At 36.8% G+C, this 15,713-nt stretch overlaps 1 protein-coding gene and 1 non-coding gene across 2 annotated transcripts in view; one reads left to right on the top strand and one right to left on the bottom strand.

Moving 5' to 3' along the window:
* FAT4 (FAT atypical cadherin 4) overlaps positions 1-15,713 on the bottom strand; it is a 172,616-nt gene that overhangs the window by 84,078 nt on the left and 72,825 nt on the right. Inside the window, exons 2-3 of the mRNA XM_059066306.2 lie at positions 12,861-12,992; positions 1,596-1,857 (exon numbers count right to left, since the gene is read on the bottom strand). Of these exons, the coding sequence (XP_058922289.1) occupies positions 1,596-1,857; positions 12,861-12,992 (394 nt within the window). The remainder of the gene's footprint in view (positions 1-1,595; positions 1,858-12,860; positions 12,993-15,713) is intronic.
* Positions 4,238-4,344, top strand: LOC131759066 (U6 spliceosomal RNA). The gene has a single exon (XR_009336395.1). It is a non-coding gene; the product is annotated as a U6 spliceosomal RNA (small nuclear RNA).

Raw genomic sequence — 15,713 nt, 5'->3', positions numbered from 1 at the left:
ACCTGGCACTTCCAATTCATAAACATATTGATGAATTCAATGAGCATATATTGGGGCCCATTGCTAGTGTCAGGAACTGGGGATTCCAAAAGCAATAATACAAACTTATGCTGAGGGGATACCACTTGACAGCTCATATGACGGAGACAGGCTGGGACCTGGGGCCCTTTGCTGCAGTGCTGCAGTGCTTACACCTGCACACACACATCTCCTCAAGCAAAACAAATACAGAGAAACCATATGGGACTAAAAATAACTGTGTGCATGCCCAGTTGGGGCAAATTCTGGCCCAAGAGATTTTAAAAAGACCAAAAAATCCAACTGCCACTTCTGAAGAGCCAGGAGCACAAACTGGGTGTTGGGAGCAAAAGCAGGGTACTGCGCATGCCCCCTGCACTCAGCACCACAAACAGGTGGGCAGAACACCTAAGCCACCCCTGTGGCCCGACCCCCGGGCACACCCCTACCCTGACCCCACAAGGACCAGCTTGCTGAGCTAGCAAGGGAACCTGTTACTTGTTTCTTGCTCCTTCCTGCGGTGGCAGGGGCCCCAGTAAAGCCTAGCCTGAATTTCTTGTCTGGCCTCTAGTCAATTTCTATTGATTGGGGAAGGCCATGAACCCTGGTCAGTATCATGACCATTGCTAGAATTAAGGCGAGAAAGAAATGTAATGGGAATTACTTGAAGGACATGCATAACTCATCTTGGGGACTGTAGCGAGAAGTAGGCTTCTATAAATGTTTCACTCCTCTGTCAAATGAGTTTCTACAACATATGCCTTATTCCAAACTCACTCCAAATGTAATTCAGAATACAGTTTCAGTTTTAGGTAAGAATTTCCAATAGTGGGAAGGAAGCATACCCACACCAATTACACGGATTTGGGGTACTCAAACTCAACAGTCACAGCATAATATGTTCAAATAGACAAGGTGGGAATTCAGGATTCTTATTTTACTGACATTTATTGAGCACCTGCGAACCCTCAAACCCCATGTTAGCAAACTCATATATGTTTTACCCGAATTCTAACAGGAATTGTTTCCATATACAGAAGAAGGAACTGAAGCTAAGAGAAATGAATACACTACTGCCCTGGTTCACACAGCTAGTAACTGTTAGAACCAGTATTGACAGGTATTCATGTGCTTTTCTTTGCTCTTTCTACGCACAGCAACATAATCACATCAGACTTTTTAAAAAAAAAAAATCTTTATTGGAGTATAATTGCTTTACAATGGTGTGTTAGTTTCTGCTTTATAACAAAGCGAACATCAGACATTTTCAAAGTGGAAAAATGTTATCAAAACTACGGTTGCCAGAAAAATCCACAATACGTGTCACAAATACTTTCAGAAACAGAAATATCTGTAATTAGTAATCAGATGATTGGCTAACTTCATTTGCTCTCAAAAGTCTAGAAATTTGTTTGGGAATTGTAGTGAAGGTGGTTAATTAAAATATTGCAAAATCCAGCATTTATACCTAGTAGCATATGGTAAAAACTAGTCACAATTTAAGAGTAGCCAAAACATAGTCCATAATTGTAGTCAAAGGTGATCCTTGCCAATACACTTCTGGGCATGCCACCTACCTGGGGTAGTGTCTTCTGGGATGTCAAAAGAGTACACAGGCCTGGAGAACTTGGGTGTGTGGTCATTCACATCGCTGACAGTGATATTTATTCTCATATCTGAGGACTGAAGACCATCATCTGCACGAACCAGCAAGGAATATTTGGAACGGCGTTCCCTGTCCAACCTCTTGGTAGCTATCAGATCTCCAGATTCAGGGTCAATTCGGAAACTGTCATCGGCTCCACTAATGATTGTGTATGTGACAAGAGCATTTGCACCCTAGGGAAAAAAAGATGAGTATCTGAACTGCTAGAAATAGAACACTAAGAGTACCACTCCTTGTGCTGAATACGTATTTGACAAAGTGAAGCTTTGGGTCTTAATTTCACATGATACTAAGATTTCAAAAGGTAACAAGCCAGTGTAGTATATTACATAGTCTTTCACCATTCACTCCATTAAATAACAACAAATCTCAACCTTCAGTATTTATATGTATATTTCAGCATTTATGTAACACAATGAACCTCAACCTTCAGTATTTATATATACCATTCACTCCATTAAATAACACAACAAATCTCAACCTTCGTATTTATATGTTTTTTAATTCTTAAAATGTACACATGGAGAATACGAATGATGCTAATACTATTAACCACATAACCAGAGGTTTGCTAATGGCTTGCTCTGTGCCAGGCCTAGTGACAGCACTAAGCATGCATTATCTCGCTTCAATTCACAGCTCTATGAGATACTATCTCTCAAATGAAGACACAGGGTTCCGAGATGCTAGTTAACTTATGCAGAGTCATGCAGTAAGTGTGAGCGCGGATTTCAAACCCTAGTCTGCCTGACTCTGAGTTCATGTTCCTTCTGGTTCAAAATGAAAAGGTATTAAACAAATCAAGCACTAAATGGAGGCTTGCAATGAGCACTGTAAGAACCAAAGACAGGGGTTAGTTTGACCAATTTGGTAGTGTGGAGAGTTTAAATCTAAAATAAAAGAAGAAAAATCAAGCTAAAGTATTAGATTATGGGTATATGTTGGAGAATCTCAGTTGTAACACACATTGAATTGTATGGCCAAGAAACCACTAATCTTGTTTTAATTGAAAACAATCTTTTAAGGCTCTCAATAGTGTAGGATGGACCAGAATGAGGAGAGGCCAGAGAAGGGAGATAGTGAATAAAGTTTGGCCCCACGAGACCGGGGCTTTATTTCCTCAAGATGAAACTCTATACAATCTGTATTATTTTCTGGTTCCAAGTCCCTGTTCTGTAAAATGAAAGAAGGGATCCATTCCTGTTTTCTCTCAGATCCTAGAGCTGTAACAATCAAAATCTGAGGTATGAACTAGGAATTTGGCAGAAGGAATGGAAAAGTTGAGAAAAATAGAACATTTATTAAGTGTTGATTAAGTGCTAAGCACTGCTCTGAGCACATCACTTCATGGGCACTAATTGTTTAGATACTTAAAGGTAATCCAGTTGGGTAAGTACTATTATTATTCCAAATTTGAAGATAAAGAAACTGAGACAAAGAAATATGAACCCTGGCTATCTTGCTCTAGAAATAAGACTCTCAATTATTATGTACCAAACATAATACACAGGACAAATTAGAAAGATCTGATAGGTTATTGGATATAGAAGTAACAATAACAATATCTCTCATTTGTTCAACATTCCCCTAATTTCTTTTTTTTTAAATTGCAGCTGATTTACAATGTTGTGTTAGTTTCAGGTGTACAGTAAAGTGAATCGGTTATATATATATATATAAAACTCTGCTCTTTTTTTAGATTCTTTTCTCATATAGGCCATTATAGAATATTGAGTAGAGTTTCCTGTGCTGTACAGTAGGTTCTTATTACTTATCTATTTCATGTCTAGTAATGTGTATATGTCAATCCCAAACTCCCAGTTTATCCCTCCCCCCTGCCCTTATCCCCTGGTAACCATAAGTTTGTTTTCTACATCTGTAACTCTACTTCTGTTTTGTAAGTAGGTTCATATGTACCCGTTTTTCAGTTTCCAAATATAAAAATTATGATTTTTTTTTTCTACGTCTGACTTACTTCCCTCAGTCTCATTTCTTTCTTTTCACAACTCTAGGCAATGGGTGTAAAAGTGAAACAGAAGGAAAACAATTTAATTTCAAATTACTTTGGCTGTTAATTAGGAGAATACTCTTGCTGAAGACATCTCAGGATAGGATCTGCTTTGACGCAGGAGATAGTATGCAGCGACATTTTATAATTTTATGTATAGTATGTTAAGCAATTGAAGGATAGTTTCATAGAAATGGTTATGTGGCAATGGGCATAACCATAGAAATGGTTGTGTGGTCAGAGATCTGAAAAGGGTTTTCATAAAACTATCTGAAGGTCGATATATGTAGGTCACAGTTGAGGCCACAAGATTTGTTGAGGATTTAAATTAGAATAGATCAGGAAAGGAACAGCTGCATAAAGATTGAATACTACATTTAGAGAGTGGGAAAAAGGGGCAGGGACTAAGGGAGGAAGAGGGGGAGGGACCTAGGAGACCCAGAGGACAGCCTGCCACAGAGATTAAAGGGAAGGTTTCAAGAAAGAACAGATTTTAGCAGAGTAAAAAATAAAGAAATTAAGGGAAATTAAAATTAAAGCACCCTGTGCTCGCTTCGGCAGCACACATACTAAAATTGGAACGATACAGAGGAGATTAGCATGGTCCCTGCGCAAGGATGACACACAAATTCGTGAAGTGTTCCATATTTTTCTAATGAGAATCTACTGTATAGCTCAGGGAACTCAGTGCTCTGTGGTAACCTAAATGGGAAGGAAATCCAAAAAAGAGGGGGTATATGTATATGTATAGATGATTCACTTTGCTGTACAGCAGAAACTAACACAACATTGTAAAGCAACTGTACTCAAATAAAAATTAATTTAAAAAAATTAAGCACCCATCTGGATTTGATGATGTGGGATGCTAACTTTACAGTATTTAAAAATATCTTATAAACTTACCTATATATTGTTGCAATTATGAGCAGTTTGATCTACATATGTTTACTTATATGTATGTTATAATTGAAATATTGAGTTAAATATTATACACTGTACTGGTTGCGATCTGATGCTCTGGGGTCACAGTTTGGGGCTTGAATATTTGCTCTAATACTGATTGTGTGTCATTGGGCCACTACCTAACCTCTTTGAGCTAATGTTTCCTTACCTGGACAATCGGGTTGGTAATAATACTTGCCACATAGGGCTGCTCTGAGGATTAAAGGCGCTTATACGTGTAAAGGACCTAGAACAATCCTTGAGAAACTTTAAGTGTATGACAATGCTAATTGTTACTTTTAGTCCTATTTTAATATTTTCTTATAAAAGGAATACAAGTTAAATGTATTTGATGACTGAGTTGTTTGCAAATAAATAATTTAAGTAAAAATTTGATTAGAGTTGCTATATATCCCAGGGAAGATATTTTCTGATTTCCTGTTAATATGTAGTATTGAGTCTTGACACTGAGGTATAAGTAGTGTTGGAATGGTCAACTTCAAAAATTGCTTTTTGATTTATATATACTCACATAAAACAAATATACTTTTTTACCATATTAAGCTATAGCAAGGTATTTATTAAAATATACGGGCTAAGAACTCTCCAGAAGATATTAGGAAGAACATAAATTTAGGGTGTTTAGACTATAAAGCTGACATGCTGGGAAATTTCAGCAGCTGAAGTTTCCATACATCTTTTGCATCGCAGATTAAATATATTTTATCTTCATGACCAAACACATAAGGGGATGATTTCTAACAGTCGAAGGCAAAAATACTCTTTCAAAAATTACGTTTAGTGGCATTTGCTATATTTGTACTGCATTCCTTAAGCCAATCTTAACATTTAGTAACGTGAATGCCTCAAAGAACATTTTAATTTAGTATTGGAACAGCTGGGTTTAACATACTATGCACATTTATCTTGTATATTCAGGTTTACATAGAGTATCTAATGTATTTATTGTAATTGTATGGTTTAACAAAAACATTCAATAAGAATTTTACACTTCTAATCTGACCACATTCTGTACCATTTGTTCTATTTCACAAGGAATTTGATTATTCTGGTAAAACAGTACAGGGAAATACAGCTACACTCAATTCTGACCTATTAAAATGGAATTTGGAAACTAGGAGAAAGCCAAGATACAAAAACATATTTCAAGCTATTGTAAAAATGGTTTGAAATTTAGAAATGTCCTGTCTGCAAAATGACTATAATAATGAATACTCCTAAACTTATGGTAATTCTTCTGAACAGAAGCAAAGGCATCAGACTATGTCGATAAACCACCTTTTTCACTTTCAAAATCAGCTGATGTGATGCATTAGTAGTTCTAGTGAATGTCTGAAAATGTGTAGCCAAGAGTAATGATTTAATTAGGTCTTTTGAAAAGTCTATTTATTTAATATTCCAAATATGCCGTATCAGCAATGCTACAAGAAACAAATATCGTATTTCAGCTGTAGCCCAGTGGAAATAATGCTGTTTAAAAATACTCCACTCTCCTGAGGAACCACAGAGACAAAAGTAAGTGGAAGGAATTCTAAAAGTAAATAGCTATAAATTGCAAATGCATTTTATGAACGTAAGTAGTATTTTCAAAAACACATATGGTACCATGGAACAAAGCTTGAGTATCCTGGCCAATTACAAGCATAATAATTCTGTTTATCGAAGGAAACAAGAGACTGACAAAGTCACATGCTTCTGAGAGATGTGTATCTTGATCCAACACGTTTCAAAAGATATTTAAATTACGTTCAACATGTATATGTTGCTTTCTAAAACTGATTCCTTTACCCAGGCATTACTCTACAGTGACCTACTAGTTTCTCTAACATACTAATATTTTTATGTTCAATTTAGTAATTAAGAACAAGTGTATAAACTAAAGAATATGTGGACATAATGTGCTGATTACCTACATAATCTTAGCATTTTAAAGAATTCTATTAATCTTGCAAAATCAATCTACTGGATAGTTGTGTGACAATTTAATGCTGGTCACAAAGTAAAAGCAACTCCTTGCTTTCAATATTGATTCCTACTCAAAACTAGATGAAGAAAGAAAACAGAGCCATGATTTGGTAAGAGAGAAAACATTTCAAACATATATATATATATATATATATATATATATATATATACATATTTTCAAATTTAACTAAGAGGTAAGGAGCTGACAATAGAGAATAAGATAGAAGGTTTACCTAAAAGCATTAATATTAATTTATTATAAACCACTCATAAAAGGAAACAGCCAATAATTGTGAATGCTGTAGGAAGCCTAGGTATCCATTATGCATGGCATACAGCCAAAGAAATTGGTTTCTAAAGCCAGTATTGGAAATAGTCAGTAGTCATTAAAATGCTACTAAAAAATTTAAGAGAAAACATATCCAAGAAAGAAAACAACCTCAGGGGCTTAATCTTTCAAACATAAGAGTCCAAAAGCAGTTTTCCAAAAGTGTCCTCCTTTTCCTTTTCTTTTTTTTAAAACATTTTTATTGGAGTATAATTGCTTTACAATGGTGTGTTAGTTTCTGCTTTATAAAATAGTGAATCAGTTATTATACATATACATATGTTCCCATATCTCTTCCCTCTTGCATCACCCTCCCTCCCAACCTCCCTATCCCACCCCTCTAGGTGGTCACAGAGGTGATCTCCCTGTGCTATGCAGCAGCTTCCCACTAGCTATCTAATTTACATTTGGTAGTGTATATGTGTCCATGCCACTCTCTCACTTTGTCACAGCTTACCCTTCCCCCTCCCCATATCCTCAAGTCCATGCTCTAGTAGGTCTGTTTTATTCCCGTCCTACCACTAATCTCTTCAGGACATTTTTTTTTCTTAGATTCCATATATATGTGTTAGCATATGGTATTTGTTTTTCTCCTTCTGACTTACTTCACTCTGTATGACAGACTCCAGGTCTATCCACCTCATTACAAATAACTCAGTTTCATTTCTTTTTATGGCTGAGTAATATTCCATTGTATATATGTGCCACATCTTCTTTATCCATTCATCTGTCGATGGACATTTAGGTTGCTTCCATGTCCCGGCTATTGTATATAGAGCTGCAATGAACATTGTGATACATGACTCTTTTTGAATTATGGTTTTCTCAGGGTATATGCCCTGAGAAAGTAGTGGGATTGCGGGGTCGTATGGTAGTTCTATTTGTAGTTTTTTAAGGAACCTCCATACTGTTCTCCATAGTGGCTGTATCAATTTACATTCCCACCAGCAGTGTAAGAGTGTTCCCTTTTCTCCACACCCTCTCCAGCATTTATTGTTTCTAGAGTTTTTCATGATGGCCATTCTGACCAGTGTGAGAAGATATCTCATTTTAGTTTTGATTTGCATTTCTCTAATGATTAATGATGTTGAGCATTCTTTCATGTGTTTGTTGGCAATCTGTATACCTTCTTTGGAGAAATGTCTATTTAGTTCTTCTGCCCATTTTTGGATTGGCTTGTTTGTTTTTTTGTTATTGAGCTGCATGAGTTGCTTATAAATTTTGGGTATTAATCCTTTGTCATTTGCTTCATTTGCAAATATTTTCTCCGATTCTGAGGGTTGTCTTTTGGTCTTGTTTATGGTATCCTTTGCTGTGCAAAAGCTTTTAAGTTTCATTAGGTCCCATTTGTTTATTTTTGTTTTTATTTCCATTTCTCTAGGAGACGGGTCCAAAAGGATCTTGCTGTGATTTATGTCATAGAGTGTTCTGCCTATGTTTTCCTCTAAGAATTTGATAGCGTCTGGCCTTACATTTAGGTCTTTAGCACATTTTAGTTTATTTTTGTGTGTGGTGTTAGGGAGTGTTCTAATTTCATACTTTTACATGTAGCTGTCCAGTTTTCCCAGCACCACTTATTGAAGAGGCTGTCTTTTCTCCACTGTATATCCTTCCCTCCTTTATCAAACATAAGGTGACCATATGTGTGTGGGTTTATCTCTGGGCTTTCTATCCTGTTCCATTGATCTATATTTCTGTTTTTGTGCCAGTACCATACTGTCTTGATTACTGTAGCCTTGTAGTATAGTCTGAAGTCAGGGAGCCTGATTCCTCCAGCTCCATTTTTCGTTCTCAAGATTGCTTTGGCTATTCAGGGTCTTGTGTTTCCATACAAATTGTGAAATTTTTTGTTCTAGTTTTCTTAAAAATACCAGTGGTAGTTTGATAGGGATTGCATTGAATCTGTAGATGGCTTTGGGTAGTATAGTCATTTTCACAATGTTGATTATTCCAATCCAAGAACATGGTATAACTCTCCACCTGTTTGTATCATCTTTCATTTCTTTCATCAGTGTCTTATAATTTTCTTGTAATCTCTGGGAGAGCTCTCACCATTTGATATTACTTGGAGCCAGGAGGTCTCTGGTGGACCAATGTCCTGAACTTGGCTCTCCCAACTCAGAGGCACAGTCCTGACACCCAGCCAGAGCAACAAGACCCTGTCAGTCACACAGCTCAGAAAAAAAGGGAGAAAAAATGAAAGAAAGAAAGAAAGAAAAAATAAAATAAAACAAATTAAAGTTATTAAAATAAAAAATAAAAAATAATTATTAAAAATAAAAATAATAAAAAAACAAAGAAAGAGGAGAGCAACCATACCAAAAAACAAATCCACCAATGATAACAAGTGTTAAAACTATACTTAAAAAAAAAAAAGCAAATAGCAACAACAACAACAAAGAAATGGACAGACAGAACCCTAGGACAAATGGTAAAAGCAAAGCTAGTCAAAATTACACAAAGATGCATACATATACACACTCACAAAGAGAAAAAGGAAAAAATATATATATATCATTGCTCCCAAAGTCCACCGCCTAAATTTTGGGATGATTCTTTGTCTATTCAGGTATTCCAGAGATGCAGGGTACATCAAGTTGATTGTGGAGATTTAATCCACTGCTCCTGAGGCTGCTGGGAGCGATTTCCCTTTCTCTTCTTTGTTTGCACAGCTCCCAGGGTTCAGCTTTGGATTTTGCCCCGCTTCTGTGTGTAGGTGGCCTGAGGGCGTCTGTTCTTTGCTCAGACAGTACAGGGTTAAAGGAGCAGCTGATTCGGGGCTCTGGCTCACTCAGGCTGGGGGGAGGGAGGGGTACGGATGAGGGTCGAGCCTGTGGTGGCAGAGGCCAGCATGACGTTGCACCAGCCTGAGGCGCGCCGTGCGTTCTCCCGGGGAAGTTGTTCCTGGATCATGGGACCCTGGCAGTAGCGGGCTGCACAGGCTGCTGGGAGGGGAGGTGTGGATAGTGACCTGTGCTTGCACCCTGGTTTCTTGGTGGCTGCAGCAGCATCCTTAGTGTCTCATGCCCGTCTCTGGGGTCCACGCTGGTAGCCGCAGCTTGCGCTCGTCTCTGGAGCTTGTTTACAATGGTCTCTTAGCTCTTCGGCAGCTGCAGACTTTTTCCCGGACTCCGTCCCGGCCCGCTGTGGCGCACTAGCCCCCTTCAGGCTGTGTTCACACAGCCAACCCTAGTCCTCTCCCTGGGGTCTGACCTCCGAAGCCCAAGCCTCAGCTCCCAGCCCCTGCCCGCCCCGGCGCGTGAGCGGACAAGCCTCTCAAGCTGGTGAGTGCTGGTTGGCGCCAATTCTCTGTGCGGGAATCTCTCAGCTTTGCCCTCTGCACCCCTATTGCTGCGCTCTCCTCCGCGGCTCCACCCACGAAGGGCTTCCTAGCGTGTGGAAACCTTTCCTCCTTCACAGCTCACTCCCGCTGGTGCAGGTCCCATCCCTATTCTTTTGTCTCTGTTTTTTCTTTTGCCCTCCCCAGGTACGTGGGGAATTTCTTGCCTTTTGGGAGGTCTGAGGTCTTCTGCCAGCTTTCGATGGGTGTTCTATAGGAGTTGTTCCACACGTACATGTATTTCTGACGTATTTGTGGGAAGGAAGGTGATCTCCACCTCTTACTCCTCCACCATCTTGAAGGTCTCCTCCCCTTCTTTTCTTTAAAGTTGCAGGTGAAACTACTTCCTCCCTTTCATCCTCTGCTGCCTTTTCCTCCTTCCACCTTCCCTCTCCTTGCCCCCGCATACAGATCCTATTACAAAATACTCAGTGGTGATTTTTATGCCTTCAGGTGCAGTCAAATCCTGCACAAATTGTCAACATCCCTACCGCCCCCTGAATTGCAAACAATTTTCCTTTCTTTTCCCTAGTTATTCCTGCTTTATAACTTTACCCCTTTCTGCCCCTTTAACTCCCCACCCTATCTCACCTCAAATGCACTTCTTGCATGTCCTAGCTATCATCACTTTACATTTAGTAATTAAAAAAAAAAAAACAAAAGAAAACCTGGAACATCTAAAGATAACACCAGCACGGTTACTTGCATTTTTTTAACTTATAAAACAAAGCTCAATAGAAATAAAACATAGTACACTAAAACCGTGTTGACGTAAATACCTAGAGACATAAGGAGTTTCCCAGCCTTCTTCAAATTTCATCATAAATATAAACACATCTCAAAAGATGAACTTGAAGACAATGCAAGTGTGTGCGGGCATACACACACACAGAGAAGTTAAAGAGAGAAAAATAAACATGTAGGCAGCATTGCATTTGTATTAACCCTTCTTTGTCATATCGTGAAAAGAAAAAGTAGAGAGGAAAATAAAATAACAGTATCAACATAATAGTATTAAAAGGGTTGAATGTTGGCATCTCTTTCAAACAATCAGTTCTTAAGAGACTAGTGTATCCCATCAGAATATATATATATTATAATTAACATATTATTGCTTCCTGCCTTGGATAAATCACTTGAAATAAATGAGGTTTATTTGTTCTGTTTCTACAGAGATTATAGCTAACAGAGCAGTTGTTACAATTACAATTATTTGATGTATCCATTGCATAGGCTTATGGCAATTGCATGAGCTTCTTTTCTGTTGTTTTTTAGCTATTTTGCTAAATAAGAGAGAATGAAATTTTATGAATTGAGCTATCCAAATATATATTATAAATGATGAGCTTTAAGGAAATGTAGTATTTACTAAATTATAGTTGAAGATATTTCATATATATATCAATAATAATAGAAATATTCTGCACACAACTCTTAATGGTAGCTGGAGTTGGGAATAAACTTTTCTCTGTATAAAATTGAGTAGGAGGTACTAAACTTGAAACACCAAATCTTTTTCAGTAGAAGACTACAATTACCTAAATGCCCTTGCTTTATTTTGTTTCCTTTTCCTTACTTAGGAAAAGGAAATTTGGCAAAATGTATAAATGACTAAGTCATTATATTTCTGTACTGGCTGTTAAATATTAGTCTGCTATTGAATTGTTTACCTTTTTAAAGTCAAAGAAATAAGCCAAAAATCAAGTTTTCAGATACTTCTGGATTTTAATTGAGGGTAAGGAAATTAAATTATCTGACCTGTTTGAGGCTTAGCTTAAAGGGAAAGGGGATACTAGTGTAGGAGAACATTATTTGTCTTTCCAAAACTCTAGAACATTAATTAAACCCTTTACCTAGCAAGAAGGAGAAAACAAGTGATACTATTTTTTTAATGGGAAAAATGGAAATTACAAATTATATAAGCTGCCATGCCACTTGGAGCATTAGCTACACTTAAAATATAAATACAGAAGATAGAAATCTAGATTGTGCCCCCAAATTTCAATTTACCACTAGGAAAGACATTTCTGTTTATTAATGGAAATGAAAACTCATTAGCTACCTAGATAATTGCCTTAAAATATATGACTATAATTAAATTATATATATTTATATTTGCATATATGTATATATGCAGATTACATGAAAAGTTGCAAGGTAGCCTTAATTTTTTTTAATTTTAAATAATTTGCTTTTTGCAATTACAAATAAAAAATTCTTAGCTATATATGCTATAAGATAGCACATGGGAGTGATACTGGCATTAAAAAATAAGATATTTCTGTAGGTATTTTTTACTGTTTGAGAAATTAAAATAATTTGGCTAAGAAATCCAAAATGTAGCCAGCAATGAACTGAGTTGTTAATTGCTGATCAAAGGAAAATTACGACTAGACAGTCTTTATTTTAGCATTCCTATATCACATTTCAAGAATTACTTAATTTCTTTGGAAAACAGCACACAACGCTTAACCTTAGTTATTTGGAAATAAATGTTGTCAACATACAATAGAAATTTGATAGATCACTGGAATACTAGGTTTCAAAAATTCAGAGAGAGCGTCTGAACTACCTCGTCAGCATCCATGGCCGTTAGTTGCATAATCTTAGAGCCATCTCCGGTGTTCTCCTCCACTGTGAGATCCAGCATGTCGGTTGGGAACACTGGTGGATTGTCATTGATATCCTGAAGTGTTATTTCTACCTACAAGGAGAGAAAGAAACAATGTATGAATATTGCATATGTCTGCAAGATACCAATTAAACTGTATACCAAGAGTCTATTCAAACAGTCCTTCCAAAAAGAATCAGAACCTTCATATACGACATCCAAAACAGAAAATACCCTGGAGAAAATTGTGAAATATTTATAGGAAAATATAAAAGCCAAATGAAGATCATTTGACTTGTTGATCGTAACTGATTTTAAATGATCAACTTGGAGTTTATAATAGAATAAATAGGTCCACGATCAACTGTAATTTTAATCCCCAGATTTGTGCACCAGTCAAGAATTGTGGAGACTTAGGACTGTCTGTCTTTCAACCATTAAATGTTGCCTGACACACAGATGAGGTTGTATAAAATTTCTTCCTGAAATGTTTACATATTGGCAACTAATGTCCAAAGGAAATAAAGAAGTTCACATTTTGTTTTCAGAAACACTCAGCATTTTTCCCTTTAAAGTCAACTCTCAATCTTTGGGGGAAGAAAACTACACACATCTTTTCTTTCTATTTCCACTCCTCTCAACACATCTTAATGTGACTAAAGCTAAACAATCATTCCATTCAGATGTAGCATTCATATAAATGGCAAATAGTAACAGCTTTGTTTGAAAGATCCTTGTCAGAGTTATTTGTTTCCCTACCTAAGAAAAATTGTTTAGAAATAACAATTTGTGAAGTTTAAATAATAACTTCAAACCATGTGTTTTCTCGTTCAAGCTAGGTGCTAAAAGCTGAATATCTGATAAAAAAAGGGGAGAGACAGCTGCGAATAAAACTGAAAGTTTCCCCAGTTGGGTCACAAAATCAAGTCTCGGAGAAAAATCCATCCATCCATTTAGCTCAGATATAACCAGGACATTTTTCTCCTAGGATGAAATGTCATCTTTTATAGTTATACTGTAAAAACTCATCAGATCCAAGAGTGATGAGTATTAATATTAGGAGAGAGCAAAAGAATTCTGGTTTCTTCTTTACCAGGAAGAGAGGAGGGTGGGCTTGGGGGGAGGGAGAAGTAATAGGTAGGATTATCATTATTCTCTGGCAAGGAGTGAGTGGGAAATACAGGAAAGCTAGGCAAGTAAACGGATGAGCAATTGATAAAAAAGAAAAACCCAGAAAACAATGTACAAAATTCAGTACTAACTAATTATTATAGTTCCACCATTTAACAGGACAGTTTTGATCATACTTAGTGGCTCAAATTAGTCTAGGAAGTGGTTAAGACAGCCTCAGTAGTTAGAAGTCTGCCACTTCTCTTTTGGCTGACATCATTCTCTACACCACTTCCTTTAGAAAAGATCCACAATGGCTAAAACAGCAGTCTATAAGGATCATTTCCAACTTCCTTGCAAGGTTGTAAACAACAAGAGTTTTCGAATTAGAAAGACCGGAGTTCAGATTCTGTCTCTGCCACTTATTAACTGGGGAAACTCGAGCACTTAAATTCTCTGAGCCTCAGTCTCCTTATCTTAAAATTGGGATAATAACATTTATCTTGGAGCATTTTATGAAGACTAAACCTTGATGATGCTGGCAAAATGCCTAGCACAGAGGGAAGCGTTCAATAAAAAGTAGATCTTGGTTTTCAAACTACCAGGACAGAACTAGGTGTTCCTCAGAAACAGAGAGAGACTGCATATGTGACAGAATATGCATATATGACTGTGTGTTTATGTAAGTATATGTGCATGTCTGTGGGGGGGGGGAGAACACTAAATTGAGGGTAAAGAAAATCCAGATTGGCACCAATTAAACATGACATCAAAGATACATCAGGACCTGTACCACACACTAGAAGCATGTTGGGTATAACAGAAAGATTCTTCATTATGAGTGCATGAACTGAACAAGACCCTTCTATATTTTAATAGTTGTAACTAACATGCACATGGCAAACACTGTTTTAAGTTATATGTATGTGTACGCACATATATACATATAAAATCCTCAGAAGAGCCCTATGAGGCAGGTACTGTTATCTTCGATTAGAGAAATGAGTTAACCAAAGGTACATAGGTTAAGATCTAGTAAGTCAGTAAGTTTTCTTCACTACAATGCAAACCTGTCTTTCTCTCTCTCCACACATACCTCCCTTGCTTCTGTGTGTGTTCGATAGGCATAATGAATCATATCTGAAAAGTATGTCGCAGCTATATAAACATATTTTTACAAATGTGCATATTATTCCTGTCTGGAATTTGGAACACTTACATATGGACTAACTAGCCATATAATCTTGGGTCAGCCTATAAATCTTTGTCAGAATTAAAAAAAAAAAAAAAATGAACTAGGTGATTCCTAGATACAGCTCTAAAAGTCTGTGATCATGTATTCTCTATGAAATTTTGGCCAACTCCATCACTTCAGGTACAGAAAAGTATTTCCTTTTTTATTAGCAAGAATAAATTTAGTTAAATATGAATGAGTTCAAAACTAAACATTTCTGAATGTATCTAGAATCAACCAGTTATAGACACAGATCTAGAACATCTCATCATTGGATCTGATATATGCAAAGGTTAGATTTTTGGTTAAGGATACAATAGGTCATCCATTTAATAAGCCAGACTATGCTTTTTCCAAATCAGTGTCAGCTTGACAATCAAAAAGTTGAAACTTTATATTCCTTTTTAAAGAAAAATCTGCATATTTTCTCTAACTGTCCAGTCTCTCTTCTCCACTTTACACTTCCTCAA

This window comes from Kogia breviceps, chromosome 6, assembly GCF_026419965.1.
Source record: "Kogia breviceps isolate mKogBre1 chromosome 6, mKogBre1 haplotype 1, whole genome shotgun sequence".
NCBI classification, from domain to species: domain Eukaryota; kingdom Metazoa; phylum Chordata; class Mammalia; order Artiodactyla; family Physeteridae; genus Kogia; species Kogia breviceps.
Note: the sequence above shows the minus strand (reverse complement) of the source record. Positions and strands in the feature narration are given on the sequence as shown.